Here is a 24,288-nt window from a genome sequence, read left to right as displayed (position 1 = left end):
ATGACTCCCATCCACTCCATAATGTACTGGTTAGGCACAGGAGTACATTCAGCCAGAGACTCATTCCACCGAGATGCAACACTGAGTGTCATAGGAAGTCATTCCTGCCTGTGGCCATCAAACTTTACAACTCCTCCCTCAGAGTATCAGACACCCTGAGCCAATAGGCTGGTCCTGGACTTATTTCCACTTGGCATGATTAACTTATTATTATTTAATTATTTATGGTTTTATATTGCTATATTTCTACACTATTCTTGGTTGGTGCAGCTGTAATGGATCCCAATTTCCCTCGGGATCAATAAAGTATGTCTATCTGTCTGTCAAAGCACAGCAGCCTTCTTAGAAGCTTGTGCAGATTCTGCACGTCATATAAATCTTTGACAAGTTTCCATAGATGCACAGTGCAGAGTATCCTGACTGGTTGCATCATAGCCTGGTATGAGAACAGAAAAACTACAAAAAGTAGCGGATACAGCTCAGTCCATCACTGGTAAAGCTTTCTCACTTTTGAAGACATTTACAATGAGCCCTGTTGCAGGAAAGCAACATCTTCCATCACGTACCCCCACTGTCCAGGCCATGCTTTCTACTCACTGCTGCCATCAGGAAGGAGGTACAAGAGACAAGTCCTGCACTACCTGCTTCAGGAACAGTTATTACTCTTCAGCCATAAGGCTCTTGAACCAGAGGGGATAACTTCACTCATCCCAACAATGAACTTATTCCACAAACTGTTAGGTGTTTTTGGAATGGTTATATGTATTAAGTAGAGATTCTTGCTTGTTTATCCTGTAATATTATATCTGGACATTTTTTAATAGATAGTCCTATCTGTAATAATGAATGGAATAACATAATATAATTTGTATATCTCTGATTCTAAAACTGGACCAGCCTTGTATTTATAGTAAGGTATAGTGCCTTTTATAAGTTTGTACTTTAAAGCAAGATTTTGGTGAATGATATTTGCCAGAATGAGTTATCCTACAGCAGGATCCTGTACCATGTTGGATCGTTTCTGATTTCTCTCAACATCTTCTGCATTTATTATTTAGAATTTGTTGGTATTTTGTTATGTATTTTTGATTTTTTTGTGTTAACCAGGTGGTCCGTATTGACACAAGCAACCCCTCTGTTTCTGGGATGAATCTCCAACTCTGAGCTAGGCATTCAACGCTTCCTTGTTGACATCTAGTCTGCTCAGATCGTGGAGATGTCTTCCATGGAGGGTTGTGTTCTTCCATTTTCTTCTGCGGTGATAAATTCTTCATTTTACTGGTTGTGCTGTCATTTAGGTTTAGCGGTGTGTACTTCTTATCAGAAATGCATATTCTCATGCAGAGTGCTGAATCCTGTTTTTGTTGATGAAAATATATCCTTAGAAGTTTAAGATAGTGGTGAAGGTTCATCTGAATTGTGTAAATGTTTTATGTCTGTTATTCCTCTTGCTCCATCTGTCCTAGGTAGTATGTTTGATTGTACACAGTGTTTTAAAACATTTGTTATTTCATTTCTTACTTTACTTTGGAAATTTTCCAGATCAGTTCATGCCAAAGGAATACATTAATATGGGTATAGTGAGAATGTTCATTGCCTTTGTTATATTTCTATTATTGAGCTCTTTTAGGCAGATTTTCTTAAGCCTTGAAGGAAATTCTGTCGAATGTTTTCCCTTTATCACACTATGATCTATTTTCTTTGCTTGCTGGTATCCCAGAAGCTTATATGTTTCATGTGAATCCATCAGTTCTATTGTATCCTGCTGCTCTGTCTTCTATTCTACTAGCTCTATTGCACCCTTTTTTATGTTTAAAGTTCTGCACTTCTCTAGTCTACTATTTGAATTAATTGCTTTAGCTTTACTAATGAATGAGTGTATAATTTCAAATTGTCCATGTATAGAAGGTATAATTCACTCGATTGTCTCTGATTTGATAGCCTATTTTTGTCCATTTCAGTAAATTAGAGGGCGGGTATAAAGCTAAATAAACTGATAGTGGGCTTAGAGAGTTGCTTTGGAAAATACCTTGATTTATTTTGATAATGGGGGTTATCCTTTTTTGGTTGTTAATTGATAGGATGATTATAGTACTCCACGGCTTCCTCAAATGTTGTTGAAATTTTACAAGTATTGGGTGCAGTTTATATATATTAAGAGCTTCTATTAAGCATGGGACAGAATCAAATGCTTTTTGGTGGTCAATACAACAACATGAAAAATTTCTGTTTTTCCTCCGGGCTTGATTCAGAATTATCAGTTGTTCTTTACATCCTTTCGTATCCTTAAAGCATCTTCTGTTCTTTGTTCTCTGTTCTGTTCTGTTCTTCTTTTCTCTCTTCTGTTCTCTGAGTGATAGTGTGGTTATTTAAGTGGGTTGTGATTAGTTGTGAGATGCATGATGTTACAGTTTTATAAATAGTTCGTAAACAAGTACGGTAATAGGACAATATTGTGAAGGGTCATTTGTGATTTCTCCTTTTGATAAGAGATAAGTTCTACCTGTCAAAAATTCGGGCACTTTTTCAAGATTTTTTAGAAAATTGTTGATACAGATTAATAGGTATAGACAAAGGCAAGTACACTTTTATACCAATAATACCAATACTTTTAATACCAATACATTCTCACTGCCAGTACTTTTCCAGTTGTGGGTATTTTTATACAACTGTTACGTATCCCGTAACTGGATAACTCACCAGCAAAGATAGAGAGGTCCATTGGAGTCTGATGGCACTATTTTCGAACGGTTTTATTCATAAAGGGTGCACAAAAGTAAGGTTAATACAAACATTCAGAACATATACATTGGCAAAACTCAATCTAAAGCGCGGGTATAGCAATAATCATCATTAGGAAGTAATCTCGACTGTTGTCTAGGGGATAATATATTGTCCGTTGGAAATGTAAAAGTCACTCAGAAGTCTGCAGGCTTCAGCCTTTTTGGGGAACCGCTGGGTTTCACGTGTTTCAGAGAGTGAGGAGAAACGACAAAACTTGCCCGGGTCTTTGACGAAGCAACTCCGTTGAATCAGGGTGGCGTTGTTTCCCTGTTATTAGTTCGAAGTCCTTCTCGGTATTATCAGCCACCCTCTCCCCAGGCAGAGAAGTTACGGAGCGCAGGTGGCTTTTGACTAGCTTCCAGCTATCACGGGAGCGTTGAGCGATTGAGTCCTTCTGGTGCGTCTCTCTGGGGTACAGCCTCCTGCAGTCCCCTTTTATCTTGACTTGCAGAGTTGTAGATGTCCATCAAAGTAGGGTGATGCAATCCCCACCCCCACATTGCCCGAGGGTGTCCATATCCGTGGTAGCTGTCACGTAGCAGGGTCATGCCCTTAGCACAGGTGTCTCTAAGAGCAATGGCCAAAACCATTACATTGTCTCTCATTTGCCTGGGTCCGAGACCCGAATTAATAGTGCTCTTGCGATTCTCCGGAAGGAGGGGGCTGCTCCCGCCCCTTCGGCCCCTCAGAGCTGTGGTGCATTCATAACACAACCGAGTGTGTATTCTCTTTTTTCTCCCTAATCCAGCTTGCTTCTTGATTGTGTGTCACCCTGTTTGACCAAAAGTTCAAAAAGATCAGATGTTCATTATCTCTGTGTTTGATAGCAATTCTGTACTAGGGATGGTGACATTTTGGTGCACTGAATTTAGTCTCAATGTCCTGTATAAACATTCTTTGTTGTTCCTGCACTGATAATTCTGTATTTTCTTCATATGGAACATATCGTGTATCTATTTAGTCTGGCTTTGTATGCACCAAACTTTTCTTTTAGTGTAGCTATAAATTCTAAAATGCTTGTGTTAGGTTGATCGTAGCTTGTGTGGACTTATATTTCCTTAGTACATCCTTAATTTTGCTCTTAACTTTCTTGCTCAGGTTATTTACTGTGAATGCACACAAGAAAATGAATCTCAGGGTAGTATATGGTGATCTATATGTACTTTGATAGGAAATTTATGTTCAATGTTGAACTTCAAACTTTGATTATTTTGCTACTTATTCATCAAACTTTGTCACATTTATATGTTTTTGTCTTTATTTCAAGAAGCTTTTAGACTGTCCATGTGAATCACCTGCTCACAACAAAAATGCACGAATGCTCACTTTGGTCAACATGTACTCCATTGTAAATATGCAATTCTATGGAACTATTTTCCTATATCCAAAATAGTGAAGTAAACTCTGTAATTTTAACTTGTGTTGTGTTCAGTCAACTGCTCTTGTCTTTGTGTTTAAAGAGTATAAAAACTCATTGTATTTTGGTTTCAGATTGATTATACCATGATCCTGATGAAACTCTGCAATGTCTCTAGCACAAACTCATCTTTTCTATAATATGACAATCAGAACTACACACAATATTACAAGCATGCTCAAACCAGGGTTCTGTAAAGTCACAACATGACATTCTAACTTCTACGTTTTATGTCCAGACTGTCTGTCTGTCTGTCTAAATCTTTTTAACCACTCTTTAGAGCCATGTCGCCTCTTTCAGGGAACAACAGACTTGAATTCCAAGGTCCACTTGCACAGAAATATTCTTTAACATCCTACTATTTATTGTATATGTCCTATTCTTATTTGACTTCCCAAATGCATCACCTCTCAGTTATCAACATAAAATTCCATCAACAAATGCTCTGCCCAACTTTCCATCTGTTCAATATCCTACTGCAGCCTTAGACATCCTTCCTCAATATCTTCACTAATAAACATAGTCAAGGTCAAGGTAGCGTTTATTGTCATACAACACAAGTACATGAATGCACAGGTACAGTGAAAAACTTACTTGTAGGATTATCACAGCATCTGATACACAACATTCACAATCTAATCATTCCTTTGAAATTTTAGTTTATAATTCATGATTTAAGCCTCCAGTTTTCCATCCCCTATGTTAATATTTGTCTTCTTCTGCTTATTCTATGTTTCTCCTTTTTTGGTGTCTGTGTGTGTACTTTTACCTCTTGCATTAAGGTATGGGATTTTTACACAAATTTTCTTGTAATTAGCAATAGACATATTAGTTATTTACATTCAGAAATCTTGTATAATTTTTGACTGAAGCAAGCTGACAGCAGTGTCTGTGGCCGAGCAACACCAAAATTATATATGCCAGCTGTTATTCAGGAGAATATTTTAAGTTGTTGAGATGTCCTCGGTGATGGAACCTAGTTTGGAACAGTTTAATAAAGGTTGCCATGGAAATGGAATCCATGAAAGAATGAAATCAAACAGAAATATTTTGAATGATACAAAGAAACAAAAAGCAGGAAGAAATGAGAGGTACATAAATGTAAGTGAAAATTAACTGAAAGGGATATTAGAACAGACAAGAGGGAATGGAACCAATTGTAAATTGTGGTTTGGAGTGAAAGAGTCTTTTTTGTTGTATTATTAAATCTTGAGTTTTCTGCCACTTCACTCTTCATCCTGGGTGCCCAGCTAAGGCTAGGGATTTAAACCAGAATCCAGACATTTCAAGGCACAGATTTTCCTGACTGGTAGGTGCTTCTGCCCCCAAATAGGTCACCTGTACCATTCCCCATGGAGGAGACTCTCAGAGAAGCAATTTTTTTTCTCCCTGATCTGACTGAAAGTCGTAGTCACTGCGTCCAACCATTTGCAAAAACACAAGTGTTTATGATATATGAATGAATTAAGGAATGAATGAGTTGGGGAGGAGTTCTTTCTTTGGTTATAAAAGAGAAAATATGGGGAATTATTGAAAATGTGATAGAGATATAATGAAGGTTTGTATTTTGGTGAGCTTGGGGAAACATTAATCACAAACATGTTTGGGTGACTACCCAAGACCTATCAGAACAATAAGTAAAAAGGCCATTCCTATTGTATTCTTGTTTCTTTGCCTCTAAGTATATACAGGAGATGGTATCAATGCTATGGACACCACTGTTATTAAATGTGATTTTAGATCAATTTGGATGATTTTGGAAATGTCCCCAGAATCTTAACAATTGAAACAATATTTCTGCTGCTTTCTCAGTCTTTAAATCTTTCTTGTACCAGACCGAGTCTCATGGTTTTCTCTTTTTTCTGAAGCATTACACAACTTTTCACTGTAAAAGGGGAATCTCTTTGTTGGTCCACAACTCACTAACTCATAATTTTTGAATTCTTCACCAAAGATCCCATTTTCATTTTTACCCTCAACATGTCATGGACCTTTTACAATTCCTACAGCACTTATTCTTGAACATTTGTTACTTTCAACATTCTCCACTGGAAAGTTTTGAAGCCCAGCTTTGTATTATTGTTTCGGTAATTTTTTGTGTAAAACTGCACTAATCACAATGTTGCAGGTGAAAAAAAGGAAATGTAGCACCATTATTTACTAAAGGAAGAGAGTAAGCTTAGGGAATTATCACTCCATTAGCTTGATTCAAGAGCTGTGAGGTAAAGTTGTAGCTTAATAAAACCCTGGTTAGACCACACATGGAATATTAAGCTCAGTTCCTGTTGCCTCATTATAGGAAGGAATCGAAAACTTTAAAGAGGGTGCAGGGGAGATTTACCAGGATGCTGCCTGAATTAGAGCGCATGTCTTTTATGGATAGGTTGAGTGAGCTAGAGCTTTTCTCTTCGAAGTATCGGAAGATGAGAGTGACTTGATATATGTGTATAAGGTGATAAGAGACATTGATGGAGTTAGATTATAAGACGATAAGATATAGGAGCAGAATTAGGCCAATTGTCTCATCAAGTCTGCTCCACCATTTCATCTTGGCTGATCAAATATTCTTCTCAGCCCCAATCACCTGCCTTCTCCCCATATCCTCTCATGCCCTGACCAATCAAGAATCTATCAACCTCTGCCTTAAATATAAATTAAGACTTGACCTCCATAGCTGCCTGTAGTAAAGAATTCTACAGATTCACTGTGCCCTGGCTAAAGAAATTCCTCCTCATCTCCATTCTAAAAGGACATCCCTCTAATCTGAAGCTGTGTCCTCTGATCTTAGACTCTCCCACCACAGGAAACATTCTCTCTACATCCGCTTTATCAAGGCCATTCACCATTCGATAGGTTTCAATAAGGTAACCCTTCATTCTTCTGAATTCTAGGGAATATAGACCCAGAGCCATCAAATGCTCTTCATCTGACAAGCCATTCAATCCTGGAATCAATTTTGTGAACCTCATTTGAACCCTCTCCAGTTTCACCACATCCTTTCTATGATAAGGGGCCCAAAACTGCTCACAATACTCCAAGTGAGGCCTCACCAGTGCTTTATAAAGTCTCAGCATTACAGCCTTGCTTTTATATTCTATTCCTCCCGAAATGAATCCTAACATTGCATTTGCTTTCATCACCACAGACTCAAACTGCAAATTAACATTTAGGGAATCCTGTGTAAGGACTCCCAAGTCCCTTTGAACCAGAGTTTTTTTTGTATTTTCTCTCCATTGCGAAAATACTGAACCTTTTCATTTCTTCTTCCAAAGTTCATGACCATACACTTCCCAACACTGTATTGCACCTGTCATTTCTTTACACATTCTCCTATCCATCTAAGACCTTCTGTAGCCTCTCTACTTCCTCACAACTACCTGCCCCCTCCACTTATCTTCATATCATCCATAAACTTTGCAACAAAGCCATCAATTCCATCATCCAAATCATTGACATATAACATAAAAAGAATTTGTCCCAACACAGACCCCTTTGGAACAACACTAGTCACTGACAGCGACCCAGAAAAGGCTCCCTTTATTTCCAATCTTTGCTTTCAGCCAATCAACCACTGCTTTATTGATGCTAGAATCTTCCCTGTAATACCATGGGTTCATAGCTTGTTAAGCAGCCTCATGTGTGGCACCTTGTCAAATGCCTTCTGAAAATCAACATCAACCAAGTCTCCATTGTCTGTCCTGCTTTTCTATTTTTTCAAAGAATTCCAACAGATTTGTCAGATTAGATTTCCCCTTGAGGAAACCATGCTGACTATGGTCTATTTTATCATATGCCTCCAAATACCCTGTGACCTCCTCTTTATTAATTGACTCCAACATCTATCCAGCCACTGAGGTCAGACTAAGTGGCCTATTCTTCTCCTTTCTTCTGCCTCTCCCCCTTCTTGAAGAGTGGAGTGACATTTGTATATCTGCCAAACAAAATCTCACGTACCAAAACTATACTGTACAATATTAGTGTTGTCATCTGGCAAGGAAATTCTTCAGTATTTAAAAAATGCAACATATTAAAGTATCCCCCTGCAAGAGTTCCCTGCCAGTTTTGTATGAGACCTCTTCATGATAAAACATTTTATCATTCATATTGCCAAAATGTTTCCTCTATTATTCCGAGCCACAGGTACATGCATTTGAAATCACTGTTCATCCTTTGCTGCATAAGCTGGACATACATATGGAGGGCTCAGAACAAGCTTGATTTCTAGAAAAGACAAGTGCAAAACACAAATATATTATCGATTAAATTTACCACACAGTTTTATTCTGTCTAGCATGCCTCCAAATTCTTCCTTTATTTTAGTAGAAGTGGTATCTTATTTTTGAACTAATGAAAATACGGGGAGAAAAAAACAAGTTGTCCTTCAAACTTGCCTCACAATCAGGCCACTATGAACATAAAGCCTAAAAATAGGAATGAAAATAGATAATAAATTATAACTTTTTAAAAAGAGGCAAACAGAAGTCCTTAGGCCCAGTTCAACAGGCACACAATGTTGGAGGAATTCAGCAGGTCAGGCGGCATCATTGGAGAGAAAGGAACAGTTGACGTTTGTCGCATAGGTCATTCTCCATAGATGTTGAGTTCCCCCGGCAGTTGTGTGTGTTGATCTAAATTTCCAGCATCTGCATTCTCCCTGGTTCTTCCCTCAGGTCCTGCTCTGCTGTTTAATGCAGACATGGGTGATCTACCAACTTCACATGATTCATTTTATGTCCAGAAGCCTATCAGTATCAGCCAAGTGTCGGTCCATGACCCTTCTTCAGGACCGAGAAGGAATGGGGGAGATGCCAGTAAAAAGAAACAGTGGGAGTGGGGTCAGGAAAAAGGCTAGCTGGAAAGTGATAGGTGAAGCCAGGTGGATTGGGAAAGGTCAAGGGCTGGAGAACAGAGAATCTGATGAGAGGAGAGTGGACAATAGGAGAAAGGGAAGGAGGAGTGGATCCAGGAGAAAATAATAGGCAGATGAGAAGATGTGAAATGTCAGAGTAGGGAATAGGGAAGGGAAGGTATTAAACTTGTTTACTGGAAAGAGAAATCGATATTCATGCCGTCAGGTTGGAGGGTACCCAATATCTACTTACCTTGGTCCCAAGACATACCTAATTCCTCTTTCTAACTTCCATTTCTGGGTAGCTTTGATTGAGGAATCAACTTCTCAATATCATTACACTCCCTCTCAGAATTTTTTATATCCCAAAGAGACCCCCTCATTCCTTTAATCTCCAAGAAGTATAAATCACGTTTTTTTCATTCCCTTTTGTAGGGTGACATCCACATCTTGTTACTCAATCTAGTGAATCCACATTGCACTGACACAAAGTATATCCTTTCTTGGTATGAAGATCAAAACTATATTCAAAATATGATCGAAAGAAGCTACAGAAAGTAGTAAAACAAGTCAGCTCCACCTTGGGTAGCCGCCTCTGGAGTATCCAAGACACCTTCAAGGAGTAGAACCTCAAAAAGGTGGTATCCATTATTAAAGACCCCCGTCACCCAGGACATGCCCCCTTCTCACTGTTACTGTCAGAGAGGAGGTACAGAAGCCTGAAGGCACACACTCAGTAGTAATTCAGGGACAGCTTCTTCCCCCCGCCATTCAATTCCTGAACGAATATTCAAGCCACGAACACTACCTCACTTTTTTATTACTTCTGTTCTTGCACTATTTTAATGTAACTATTTAATGTATATAGATATACTTACTGCAATTGATTTACTTAATAATTTTTCTATATTATCATGTATTGCATTATACTGCTGCCACAAAGTTGTCAAAGTTCATGACATACGCCAGTGATATTAAACCTGATTCTGATTATTTATTGAATACTCCATTTATGGTTTCATCTAAACTTCCAGCACTTAAAGACATTTTTCATACACAAACCACACTGTAGTAAAGGCCAACATAGCGCTTGCCTTCTTTGTTGTTTATTGTACCTTTATGTACACTTACTGCGTCAGACGTTTAAAAAAACATCTTCCTTAAGCTTTCTATAAAACTGAATAACTTCATATTTTTCAACATTTACCCTATCTCACCTGACATCCTTTCTTTTCAATAAATAAATTTGTTCCAAATTTAACATGATGTAATTGAAGAAAAAAAAATCACACATCATTAGTGTTGTTTTTCTATCCAATGATCTGTGGAGTTTGAGTCTGAACTGACTTTCTCTGACAGCACAACTCTAAGTTATGTTTTCCTTTCTGAAGACATCCCACTTTTTATAAAATGGGTTTTACATTAGGATTCTGTTCCACCGTATGCCACAAATGAGATAAACAATAACCAATTAATGGAGCTTGTTTGTTAAAGTCAAGTTAAATCAAACAATAAGCGAACACATTTGAAAACCAGTGAAGTATACAGAGGAATTACACTTTAATGAAATGTGAACTTTGCCAACTAACTGTTATTCTAATTTTATACTTCAGGAATGGGGTGGTCAATAATCATAGTGAAGTACCACTAGAGGGCTGTATGTGTCTAGGTTTGCTTGCGCTATAGTTAAAGCTTTCATACATGCTAGAATGTATAGATTATTCCTCCTCCTTGTTCCTCAATGCTTAAGAGAATCCCTTTCTCAATGTTTTTCACAAAATATCTACTTACAGTTAGGTTCTGCCACCCCTCCCCCAGGAAAGCGTTGTAAAATTTACAGTCAAAAGGCCTGTTTTATTCCCCAGGTCGTTGATAATCCTGAGGAATTAATTCTGTTATGAACTCTTCGCACATAAGCTAAACCAGTAATTTAGTGTTAGTGATTGCAAATATGAGGTAATGTTTCAAGTGGGAATGAAAGTAATATGTCTTTCCTATTCTATTTAAAGAATGGGAAGAACATCTCCTGATGTTCTATTACTCCTTTGTGAAACTTTTCCGTTCTTACCCCCGACCAATGCTCTCTAGCCAATACTTGTAGTTACTAGCTTCCTCACCATAGCCTTTGTTACCCAGTCACCTGCTCCATACAAAAAAAGTTGCTTTAATATCCACTACAGAGTGACCAGCACAGTAGAGCAGCTTGTTGCAATGAGATGAAGGGGAGAGGGAGTAAAAGATAATCATAACACACAATCCAGAGCAACACACACAAAATGTTAGTGGAATTCAGCCGGTCAGGCAGCATCTATGAAAATGAATAAACAGTTGACGCTTCAGGCCAAGACACTTCTTCAGGACTGGAAAGATGGGGGAAGACACCAGAACCATACACTGGGGAGTGGGAGGATTAAGGAGGATAAGCTAGAAGGAAATAGGGGACTACAGATGGGTGGGAAAGGTAAAGGGCAGGAGAAGAAGGAATCTGATAGGAGAGGGGAGCTGACCCTGGAAGAAAGTGAAGGAGGAGTGGCACTAGGGAGAGCTGATAAGCAGGTTAGGAGAAGATTGAAGAGGCCAGAGTGGGGAGTAGAAGAAGAGGGAGGGGGGAGTGGAAAAGAAAAAAAAAATGAGGAAAAAATTGCTGGAAGGAGAAACTGATGTTTGTGCCATCAGGTTGGAGGCTACCTAGCTGGAATATGAGTTGCTGCTCTTCTACCTTGATAGTGGCCTTACCGTGGAACATGTCAGAACAGAAATGTGGGTAGGAATCAAAATCACAAACAGGAAAAAAATCTGCAGATGCTGGAAATCCAAGCAACACACACAAAATGCTGGAGGACCTTAGCAGGCCAGGCAGCATCTCTGGAAAGGAATACAGTCCTCGTTTCGAACTAAGACACTTCATCAGTCCTGACGAAGGGTCTCAGCCTGAAACATCGACTGTATTCTTTCCCATAGATGCTGTCTGGCCTGCTGAATTCCTCCAGCATTTTGTGTAGGAATTAAAATGGCTGGCCATCAGGAAATTCCACATTTGGTGGAAGGAGCAGAGATGCTCAACAAAGCAGCTCCCCCTATTTACGTCGAGTTTCACCAACATGGAGAAGACTACATCGGGAGCTCCTGATACAATAGGCGACCTCCGCAGCTTCTTGGGCGAAGTGTTGCCTCACCTGTAAGGATGTTTGGGACCCTGAATGGAGGTGAGGGAGGAAGTGAATGGGCAGGCGGCGCATTTCACTCGCTTGCAGGGGTATGTGCTTGGAGGGATATTAGTAGGGAGGGATGAATGGTCAAGGGAATGATAGAAGGAGCACTTCCTGCAGAATGTGGAGAGTGAGGGGGGTAAGTAAAGGTGTGTTCCGTGGTAGAATCCTGTGGATGATGGTGGAGATTGCAGAGAATGATGTGTTGGAAGCAGAGTCTCATGGGGTGGAAGGTGAGAGCAAGAGGGATTCTATCCCTGTTAAGCTGGCGGGAAGACGGGGTGAGCACGGATGATTGGGAAATGGAGGATGCGGGTGGGCAGCCGCCAATGTCAAGGAAAGGAAACCCATTCTTTGAAGAAGGAGAACAGAGCCTCAATTTGGGAACAGATGTGGTGGAGACAAAGGAACTGAGAAAAAGAAATAGCAGGAGATAATGTGGAAAGAGGTATAATCAAGACAGCCGTGAGAATCATCAGTAGGGTATAAAAGTTTATCTCCAGAGGTGGAGACAGAGAGATTGAGACAATTGAAAGAGGTGTCAGAAATGGAGTAGGTGGGTCTCCTTTCACACTAGAAGTCAAACATTTTAGTCTTAAATATAAACAAACACCTTATTTGGCTTACTGATAGGATACGTTGGAATAAAATATTAACATTTGTGGTTAGTCAGATGAACTTGCAGGTTTGAAAAATAGATGGTCACTTTTGGGCTTTTTTAAGATGGATATGTAAAATCAGTTAGAACACTTTGTGATTTATTTTAAAATGATGATAAATAATGAATATGTTTATTTCATCTAGCCATAGATGACAGTGCCCTGCATAAAGGATACTTTTGATTGAAAATGGCTGTTGATGCTGGAGGGATTGTCACTATCATCCTATTCTATTTGTTAATCCTCGCTATTGGAATATGGGCTGCCAGGAAAACTAAACAAAGGACGAGTAAAGGAGAAATACTTCGAAATGAGGTTATAATGATAGGAAGAAGAGATATTGGTCTTTTTCTTGGAATTTTTACAATGACTGGTGAGCTTCTTGTTTAAACTGACTTCTACATTTCACAATGTTAAAGATGTTTGCTTACTGATGTTTTTTTTAATCACACGGAGGATTGTCCTTGTTGGGGAATGTAACAGCTTAATTGCCACAGTCCTGGAGTCCATATTAAACACTGCACATCCCAAAGACTAAAAGCCAATGAAATAGTTTATATATAAATGTCTGCCCCAAGATCTTATGCTTCCCATAAGTATGAAAAGACCATCACCCTTCCATTTTATTGTTACCAGTTCTCAATTTCTCCTGTCTTGAGTGCTACGTCATTGTACTGCTTGTGCTTCAGACAAACTGTATTCTCTGGTGCTAAAACACATCCCAAAATCTGTGCACATTTCTGTTCCTTCTGCTGCAATACCACAACAACTTGATCAGCGTGGAAATTAAAGTGTGAGTCAAATAATGTAGACCCGAAATGTGCTGTAGCAATCTGGATTTCACCGTGATGTGTGCTGTTTATTACTGTACAGCTGACGAGGCACTTAGAAAAGCTGCAAGAGTAGACTCCTTCAACTGATCAAGAGATGATAGGTATTTAGCATCATCTTTCTCCAGTCAAGTTGCTATGTTTGTAGTTGAAGCATGAATGTCGATCCCAAACAACAAATTGCACTTTATTAGATGCCTTCTTTACCTAATAAAGTGGCCACTGAGTGTATGTTTGTGGTCCTCTGCTGCTGTAGCCCATCCACTTCAAGGTTCAACGTGTTGTGTATTCAGCAATGTTCCTCTGCACACCACTGTTGTATAGTTATTTGAGTTATTGTTAACCTTCCCATCAGCTTGAGGAAGCTGACCATTCTCCTCTGACCTCTCTCATTAACAGGGCACTTTCAGCCACAGAACTGCCACTCACTGGATGTCTTTCACACCATTCTCTGTCAACTCCAGAGACCATTGTGCATGAAAATCCCAAACGATCAGTAGTTTCTGAGATACTCAACAACTATCCCCCCCCCCCCCCCCCACCGTCTGGCACCAACAATGATTCCATGGTCAACATAATTTAAATCACATTTCTTCCCCGTTCTGATGTCTGAACCACAACTGAACCTCTTGACCATCTCTGCTTGCTTTTGTACATTAAGTTGCTGCCTCACAATTGATTGATTGATTGGATATTTGCATTAGTTAGCAGCTGTTTAGTGACCAGTGAGTGTATTTCTTTATTATTGGTTTTCGACATTGAAATAACTTGCCCCTTTGTCCTACAGCCACTTGGGTTGGTGGTGCTTATATAAATGGCACAGCAGAAGCAATCTATCTTGTTGAACATGGTCTTGCATGGACACAGGCTCCAATAGGATTTGCATTAAGTCTTACCATCGGTAAGGAGATTTACTTTTCCAGATTCTCTGTAGTTTGTTTAAAAACCCAAAATTTTAATTTGGGGCCAATATGTGAATGCTTTGGTTAACCAAACAGGTTCTATTTCTGTTATGTTGTTGTCTGTTAATCCTTACACTTTAGTTTTCATTGTGGCATGTAGTAGTACATACTTACTTCATTATCTAAAGAAATAAAATTACCAAGACAAAGGTTTCTCCAAATAATGATTTAAGTGATGCATCTTTTCCTTTTGCTGCTCCTTCAAGGGCAACGTTAGGTATTAAACAAAATGCAGTACCATCAATGGTTAAAATAAACATTGGAATATAACAAGTAATAAACAGAAAAAGATTTTGAATTCTTATTTGTATTAGATCAGGATGCAGACATACATGTCTATTTTACCGATTGCCTATGGTACTAAGTTGAAAATCTTTATATTAGATAAACCAAGGAAAATATTCCTAAGCTGATATTGAATAATGGGTAAGTGCAAATAATAAAGGTAAACAATCATCACCAACCTTTATTGCTGTAATATGAAGGTTTAATTCTAAAATAAAAGTCTACAACACAATTTATACTACTATTTTAAAATTTGGATGTGCTACATATGTTCATTTTTCAGTTTTATTATGTTTTTGACATTAAATTTAGATCATCCATATCTTCCTTGTTCTGTAAAACATTCGCATCTATAACTGCTGATATCGGGCAAAAATGATTCCAGGATTACATGGCTCTGGGCCTGCATTCACTAGAATTCAGAAGAAGGAGGAGTGACCTCATTGAAACCTATCGATTATTGAAAGGCCTTGATGGACTGAATGTGGAGAGGATGTTTCCTCTGGTGGGACAATGTAAGACCAGAGGACACGGCCTCAGAACAGAGGGGTGTCCTTTTAGGATGGAGATGAGGAGGGATTTCTTTAGCCAGAGACTGGTGAATCTGTGGAATGCTTTGCCATAGGCAGCTGTGGAGACCAAGTCTTTATGTATATTTAAGGCAGAGGTTGATAGATTCTTGATTGGTCAGGGCATGAAGGGATACAGGGAGATGCGGGAGATTAGTGCTGACAGGAAAATTGGATCAGCCATGATGAAATGGCGGAGCAAACACAATGGACCAAATGGTCTAATTCTGCTCCTATATCTCATGGCCTTATGGTCCTCTGGGCTTCCTTCACTGGCCATCCATTTTGGAGAGAAATAACTGAAAATATTATAGAGCTATTTTCCAGACCACAGAATATTTTGCAATATGTAATTAAATGCACCTTATTGGTTAGAGACATTTTGAAAAATTAGAATTAACTTTACAGCCGCATTTTCTTCTGCATGGTATTGAATGAGTCACCTGACATGGCATTGTCACCTGACTGTAGATACAATCAAATACAACATTGTTCTTCCAGACCACAGTGTACCCACACAATGTATATCACACGTAGCATATAAACCAAAATATTATACTATAAATAAGCTAATAAAATGTAATTCAAGACACATTGCAGTGAAGTGCAACACAGGTAAACAGTTAAAAAGTACAGTGAACAGCTCGCTGTCCTAGTGTCGAGACCTCAGTGGTGGCTGAGTATTCATTAGTCTCACAGTCTGAGGGAAGAAACTGTCCAGACGAAGGGTCTCAGCCCGAATCTATAAGCTTCTTCCTATCGATGCTGCTTGGCCTGCTGCGTTCCACCAGCATTTTGTGTGTGTTGTTGGAAGAAGCTGTTATCTAGTCTGGCAGTCCTACTCCTGATGCTCCTGTACCTCCTGATGGTAATGGGTCAAAGGGATTGTGGGATGGGTGGTAGGGATCCTCAACAATGCTCTGGGCCTTTTGTTTGCAACACTCCTAGTAAATGTCACAACTAGGGAAGGAGGGAGACCCCAGTGATCCTCTCAGCAGTTTGTACTGTCCTTTGCAGGGTCTTGCATTCCGATGCCTTGTAGCATCCGTACCACACAAGACAGGACACTCGATGGAGGTCCTTTAGAAAGTTGTTAGAATGGGGGTTGGGAGACTTGCACACTTCAGTCTCCTCAGAAAGCGTAGACACAGTTGTGCCTTCTTGACAAATTGAGGGGGTGTTGTGGGTCCAGGTTAGATTGTCCATTATGTGAACACCAAGAAACTTTGTGCTCTTCAGTCATTGATGTGCAATGGAGAGCGGCTGACCTGTGTCTTCCTGAAGTCCACAATCATCTCTTCTTGTTTTGGCTGTGTGGAGACTCAGGTTGTTGTTCTCACACCATTTGAAGAGCCTCTCTACTCCTTCCTGTAGGCCAGCTCATCATTGTTACTGTCGTATCATCAGCGAACCCGATGACGAGGTTTGAGCTGAATCTGGCAGTGCAGTTGTGAGTCAGCAGAGTGAACAGCAGCGGACTGAGAACACAACCCTGGGATGGGGGGCACCAGTGCTCAGTGTGATAGAGTTTGAGGTGTGTTGCTGCCAACTCGACTGACGGGGTCTTCCCTTCCAAAATGAGTTAGCATTGCTGACTTTCAGCTCCACGGACCTGGGTGCTTTCCTGATCTTGAGTGCTGTCTTCTGTGCCAAGTTTGCATGTTTTCCCCGTGACTGTGTGAGGTTCAGCTACTTGCTGCTCTTCTCCCATGATTTAGTTCATGCAAATTACCCATTATGTTTCATAGATGCCAGATAAATCTAATGGGGTCTGATGGGATGTGAGAGAGAAAAAGTTGCAGCCTGCAGGAAAATAAGGAGAGGGGGAACGTAGTTAATGAGACTGCCTTGTTGAGAGTTGTTAAGGACCCATTGTGCTCACTGGCCTACTTCTGTGTTGTAAAAACTGAGTAAGCCCCGACAGTAATGCAGATGACTTATTCTTTGAATGGCAAATAGCAGCATTATAATCAGACACATCCTGCATGGTCACAACATTGCAGAGCAATGCTATGCAAGAACATCCTTACAGCATTGAGAGGACCTATTACATCAGGGTAGCACAAGCTTTCAGGCAGCGGTAGTTCACGCAGTGGCAGAGAAGAAAAGAACTAACCTGAGGTTACAGCAATAGGCAGAGGGTGCAGCAGCACATCTTTTCCTGCACATTGTACGTGAACAAAACATGCACTGCTCATGATCTTCCCAAGGTCATCTCATGAGGTTCTCATTGTGCCCATCAAAGGAGCGCTATACAGTATGATAACAAGAGCAAGTGTTGGAAACGTTCACCTCAGGCCTCAGCTATGGGAAGAGTAACAGAGTTAATGCTTCAGATCAAAAATCCTTTTCCCTATTTAAGAAAGGGAGAGAAGAAGCTCGGTAAACTGCAGGAGGAGGGGAGGGAAGATTATTTTGATAGGGTAAAAATGGGGCCATCCTGGAGGTAAACTGTAAACAAGGTTATACAGTGAATAGGAGCAGTTAGCGAGTAAAAATATCAACAAAAAACATAGACAAAGTCATTAGAATTTGAAAATGGAAGAGTTTAGTAAAAAGACTAAAGTAAGAAGACCATAAGACACAGGAATAGAATCAGGCCATTCAGCCCATCGAGTCTTCTCTACCATTCCGTTATGATTGATTCCAGATCCCACTCAACCCCATATACCTGCCTTTTTGCCATATCCTTTCATTCCCTGACCAATCAGGAAACTAATAACTTCCACCTTAAGTATACCCATGGACTTGGCCCGCACCACAGTCTGTGGCAAAGCATTCCACCAATTTACTACTCTCTGGGTAAAAAAAAATCATTCTTACTTCTGTTCTAAAGGATCCCCCATCAATTTTGAGGCTGTGCCCTCTAGTTTTGGATATCCCCCACCATAGGACACATCCTCTTCACATCCACTGTATCGAGTCCTTTCAACATTCGGTTGCCTTCAATGAGAGCCCCCTCCCCCCCCCCCCGCATTCTTCTAAATTCCGGTGAGTAAGGCCCAAAACTGCCAAATGCTCCTCATATGCTAACCCCTTCATTCCCAGAATCATCCTCGTGGACCTCCTCCTCTGGACTCTCTCCAATGACAGCACATCCTTTCTGTGCCTAAAACTGTTGACCATACTCCAAATATGGCCTGACTAGTGTCTTATAAAGGCTCAGCACTATCTCCTTGAAATAAATGCCAACATTGCATTTGCCTTCTTTACCACAGACTCAACCTGTAAATTAACCCTCTAGGAGTCTTGCGTGGGGACTCATAAGTCCCTCTTCACCTCTGATGTTTGAACCTTCTCCCCATTTAGATAATAGCCTGCACTATTGTTCCTTTTACTAAAATGCATTATCATACATTTCACAAAAGGGAATAAAAGGGAGAGAAAGTAAAACAAGCTGAGTGGATGTCACGATACAGACAGAGATATTAAGTTACCTGCAATTGTAGAATTCAATATTGAGTCCAGAAACTACAACATGCCCAATTGGAAGATGAGGTGCTGACTCCTTAAATCTGTGTTAAGCTTCATTTTACCAATAACAATCAATTATTTTGTGGAATGGACATGCAAAGACAAAATACAGCTAAATAGCTTAGCAAAAGTAATTTCATATTTTCTTGGAAATATTAAATGTTTACTAACATTGATATTTCAATTTTTTTCACTCATTAGCCTTCACACATGAGTAGGAATTTCCTCCAACAATACCAGAGGTACCTGCTAACTTAATATGTACTTGCCATTTTTCTTTTGGTGTAGTTCAGCCAATCACTGAATTTCCTTGATGAGGCATCTTAGTAATTTTGTTTTTTTTAAGAAAGTAGCATGAGTGTCTGAATAGTTAGGCAAAACAAACTGTACAAACCCAATTTTGTAGAGGTCTGCCAAATCTGGTTAACTTTTTGAACATGGCGCTAGCATGTTAAATTCGTAAGTGGATGCTTGTTGACTGTATGGGATTGCAAGACATTTCATGAGATATTAGAAAAGAGATCAGCAGGAAAAGGGCGAGAGTGTGGAATGAAATGCAATATGTACATCAAAGTTCAAAGTAGAATTTATTATCAGAGTACATACTTGTCACCACGTACAACCTGAGATCCTTTTTCCTTTGGGCATACTTAGCAAATCTATAGAACAGTAACTGTAAACAGGATCAGTGAACAACAAATGCAAATATAAATAAACAGGAATAAATAATGAGAGCATGAATTAACAAGATAAAGAGTCCTTAAAATGAGACCATTGGTTGTGGGAAAACCAGAAATAGAATGAGTGTGGTTGTCCCCTTTTGTTCAAGAGCCTGATAGTTGAGGGGTAGTAACGGTTCTTAAACCTAGTGATGCAAGTCCTGAGGCACTTGTACCTTCTACTTGACGGTAGCAGTGAGAAAAGAGCATGGCAGGGGTGGTGAGGATCTTTGATGATGGATGCTACTTTCTATATCTTATGGTCTTCATAATGACAACATTTCATGTAGTTGAGCTCAATGGTTGGGAGGACTTTACCCATGATGTACTGAGCCAAATCCATTACCTTCTGTAAAAGATTTTCCACTCAAAGGCATTGGTGTTTCCATACCAGGCTGTAATGCAGCCAGTCAATACACTTTCCACCACACATCTACAGAAGATTGCCAGGGTTTTTGATGACATGCTGAATCTCTGCAGACTCTAGAGTCACTGTTGTGCTCTCTTTGCAATTATATTTCTATGATGGGTCCAGGACAGGTCCTCTGAGATAGTGACACCATTGAAGTTAAAGTTACTGTCTCTCTCCATCTCTGATCCTCCACTGAGTACTGGCTCATGGACCTCGGGTTTCTCTCTCCTGAAGTCGACAATCTTCTAGACATTGAGTGAGAGGTTGTTGTTATTACACCACTCAGCCAAATTCTTGAATTCCCTCCTGTACACTGATTCACCACCACCTTTGATACAGCCCATAACAGTGGTGTATATGGTGTCAGAGCTGTACTTAACCACATAGTCACAGGTATAAAGCAAGTAGAGCAGGGGGCTAAGCACACATCCCTGTGATGTTCCTGTGCTCTTGGAAATTGTGGAGGAGTTTTTTTTTTGCCAATCCAAACTGACTGGGGTCTGCAAATGAGGAAATCCAGGATCCAATTGCACAAGGAGGTACTGAGGCCCGGGTCTGGGAGTTTACTGTTTAGTTTTGAGGGGATGATGGTATTAAATGCTGAGCTGTAATCGATAAGGAGCATCCACATGAATGGATCTCCAGGTGTACCAAGGTTGTGTGAAGAGCCAGTGAGATGGCATCTGCTGTGGAGCTGTTGCTTCAATTGGAAAATTGGAGCAGATCCAAGTTGCCACTCAGACAAGAGCTGATATGCTTCAACATCAGCCTCTCAAAACACTTCATCACTGTGGATGCAAGTGCGACTGGGTGATAGTCCATTTAAAACAGAGATATGGAGGAATTTCTTTAGCCGGAGGCTGGTAAATTTGTGGTATTTGTTACCCCAGGCAGCTGTGGATACCAGGTCATTGGGTGTATTTAAGGCAAAGGATGATGGGTTCTTGAAAGGACACAGCATCAAAGATTATGGGGAGAAGTCCAAGAAGTGGGGCTGAGGAGGGGAAAACATGATCAGCATGATGGAATGGTGGAGCAGTCTTGGTGGGCCAATAGCCAAAGTCTGCTCCTGTGTCTTACGGTTTCATAATTTGAAGTGCATAGGGAACAGCTGTTCTTGCCTGCAGGCGACATTGTGTAGTTTCACGAGTGCTTGCTGTAATCAGCCACTGGTGATATATAAACTGCAGTCAGTATCACAAATGAGAACTTCCAAGGCAAGTAGAATGGTCCACATTTAATCGTTCAGTGTTCTAAGTCAGAGGAGCAAGAGGTTGGCATAACCCCAATGTCCAAACACTAAACAGAATTGATTAAAAGGCACACACCGCCATCTTTTTCCTTACAGAGTTTGCGGTTTGATCCGTTCTGAAAATTGTAAAGCCTTCTGTTTGGATAGCTATGACATGTTTGTTGTTAACCAAGTCCAATGCCACAAAAAATTGAGATCTGCCTCATCTACCTCTGATACAGCAGCCTTGTCCTGAGATTGTCAGTCTTATTTTCCAGTGACTGTACGTTCGCCAAGAAGATGCTGAGTAGAGGAGGCCTCATTCCTCAGTGTCTCAGCCTGGTTTGAATTCTGCCTCTCATGCCGCATTCGTGGCAGTGTGCTTAGCTGCCCCGCTGGAGTTCATGACTGCTCATTGATGAAATCGCATGGTCCGTTGTTAAGATGAAAATTACATGCTGTAGATTGCAAGGAAAGTCATTCAAAAGAAGTGTATTTAAGTGGAAAACGGGAACAATTTTCTGCAGCTAACAGAGAATCACCAATGCATGCAGGCGCTATCTTCATTTTCACTTTATCTCTCCCATTTCTCAATCTCTTGGTCTTCATCTCTGCAGACAGACCATCCACTGATATGTTTTATAAACCTATTGATTCCTACAACTATTTTGGCTACATCTCTTCCCACCTTTCTCAGGATGAAGCTTTCAATTCCACAACAGCTTTGATATCCTCATTCTACAAAGAACGGTGTGTCCCTGCCACTACCATTAATGCTTCCCTCACCTGCATCTCCTCCATTTCCCACACATCTGCCCTCTCCCCATTTTCCTTCCACCATAAAAGGGATAGGGTTCTCCTTGTCCTTACCTACCAGCCCATGAACCCTTGTGTTCTGTGCATCATTCTCCATAACTTTCACCATCTTCAATGGGATCCCACCACTGAGTACATCTTTCCCTCCCCCATCCCCCCATTCTCTGCTTCCAACAGGGATCCTCTCTATGTGACTCCCTTGTCTATTCATCCCTTCCCACTAATCTCCCTCCTGCCACCTATCCCTGCAAGGGGGACAAGTGCTACAAGTATACCTACACCTTCTCTCTCACTGTCATTCAGAGCCCCAAACAATCCTTCCAGGTGAGGCGACACTTCACCTGCAAGTCTTTCAAGGTCATTGTTGTATCCGATGCTCAGGGTGCAGCCTCCTCTACATCAGTGAGACCTAACATAGATTGAGGAACTGCTTCATCAAATACTTTTGCTCCATGAGCCACAAAATACTAGATTCCCCCATGACCACCCATGTTGATACCATTGGTGAGCATTCCTAGAGTTAGATCCAACAATAATGACGGAACAGAGGTGTATTTCCAAGAAAAATAGTGTGTGATTTAGAGGAGAAAGTGCAGCATGGTATTGCTATCTAACCTCCCTCCGTCATCTACACAATTAACAGCTTAGTGCAGTGATGCAGTTGCAGATGAGTAGCGATTGTCGATCTTGCATGTGATCCACGTACTGTACAGCGTTGATGAAGGGATGATATGTTTGGTGTTGAATGGTGTACTGATCAAGTGAGCTGCTTTGTTCTGGATGATGACAGGCTTATAGACAGTTATTGGCCCTGGTCACTGGAGACCCATGGGATGTGAAAATTTGGGAATAATGATGCAAACAAATGTCATGGGTAGATAATTCCAGCAAGATGCAACATGTTTAGTCGCAGCACCTTCTACAGGGTCAACAAAAGGTGCTACTATCCTATTTAAATTTATTTGCACATTAAAAACATAAAGTATTGCAGGATATCCCATCAGTTGCTTATTGATGGAGGTGAAGGAGCGGCACATCATGCTGCTGTCTGAGTTGAAGGAGCCGTGGAGTCTAGTAGCAAGTGACTGCCTTGGTCACTTTTCTTCTGTTCGCAAGAGCCTTCTCGACATTGTTCATGAGGAAAAGCACAAGTTCGATGCACTGATTTATTGGCAGAGAGCAGAGGAGCTGTGTGGCCTCAGTCGTAGGGAGGACTAGGCCTCAAGCTGTGACATTGCCTGTTTACAGCCACCAGGAGAGAGGCATCGAAGCTGGTGCACTTCACCAGGGTTGCTGTGGTGCTCCTCACACCTCCCACCCCATTGTTTGCTCAATGCTCAATTTTCTGCGGCATTGCTGGCTCAAGTCTGGACTCTTTTATGGTGTTGCTGTATCTTACTGATACCTTTACGTGCTTGCAATTTTGTACATGCTATGTGTGCTTTGCTCTGTGTATGATTGTGGTACTGTGTTGTGCACCTTGGTTCCAGAGTAACGCTGTCTTGTTTGGTTGTATTCACGGGTATTCATGTATAGTTGAATGACAATGAAACATGAATTGAATTGAACTGATGTTTACACTCAATTATCAGAAGTAGTCATTGTCAAGCAATTCTGTATCACTAATGTGATCTACCACTTATCAGCCCTAGGTTATTTAGGTCATGCTACATGCAGGTGCGAACTAATGCATCCACTGAGGTGTTGGAAATGCAAGTGGACATCATCAGGAAACATTCCAGTAAACTGACCATGTAATGTCCATTCTTATTGCCCCTACCACTCAAACCTCTCCTTCCAGCTGTGCTCCAATTAAACTCAATGTATTCCTGAGGAATAGCACCTCAACTTATGACTATAATGTTTGCAGCCTTATAAACCATTGGTTGAATTTAACAATTTCTGATAACCATTTTTCTATAGTTTCTTTACTTACCCACTACTACCACCTCTTCCTCATGGCTTTGTCATTTTGTTATTTAATCAACTCTTTTCATCAATGTTCTCTTCTATATCCCCCTTGCCTTTTCTTTGCATCTTCAGACTGGTTTTCCTTTAGTATTTTACAATTC

At 40.4% G+C, this 24,288-nt stretch overlaps 1 protein-coding gene across 1 annotated transcript in view; it reads left to right on the top strand.

The window, feature by feature from the left end:
• Positions 1–24,288, top strand: part of LOC132390763 (high-affinity choline transporter 1-like) — a 67,554-nt gene that overhangs the window by 8,249 nt on the left and 35,017 nt on the right. The window contains exons 2-3 of the mRNA XM_059963312.1: positions 13,064–13,291; positions 14,536–14,649. Coding sequence (XP_059819295.1) covers positions 13,108–13,291; positions 14,536–14,649 — 298 coding nt within the window. The 5' untranslated portion in view covers positions 13,064–13,107. The remainder of the gene's footprint in view (positions 1–13,063; positions 13,292–14,535; positions 14,650–24,288) is intronic.

The sequence above is a fragment of the Hypanus sabinus genome, chromosome 3, assembly GCF_030144855.1.
Source record: "Hypanus sabinus isolate sHypSab1 chromosome 3, sHypSab1.hap1, whole genome shotgun sequence".
NCBI lineage: Eukaryota > Metazoa > Chordata > Chondrichthyes > Myliobatiformes > Dasyatidae > Hypanus > Hypanus sabinus.
Note: the sequence above shows the minus strand (reverse complement) of the source record. Positions and strands in the feature narration are given on the sequence as shown.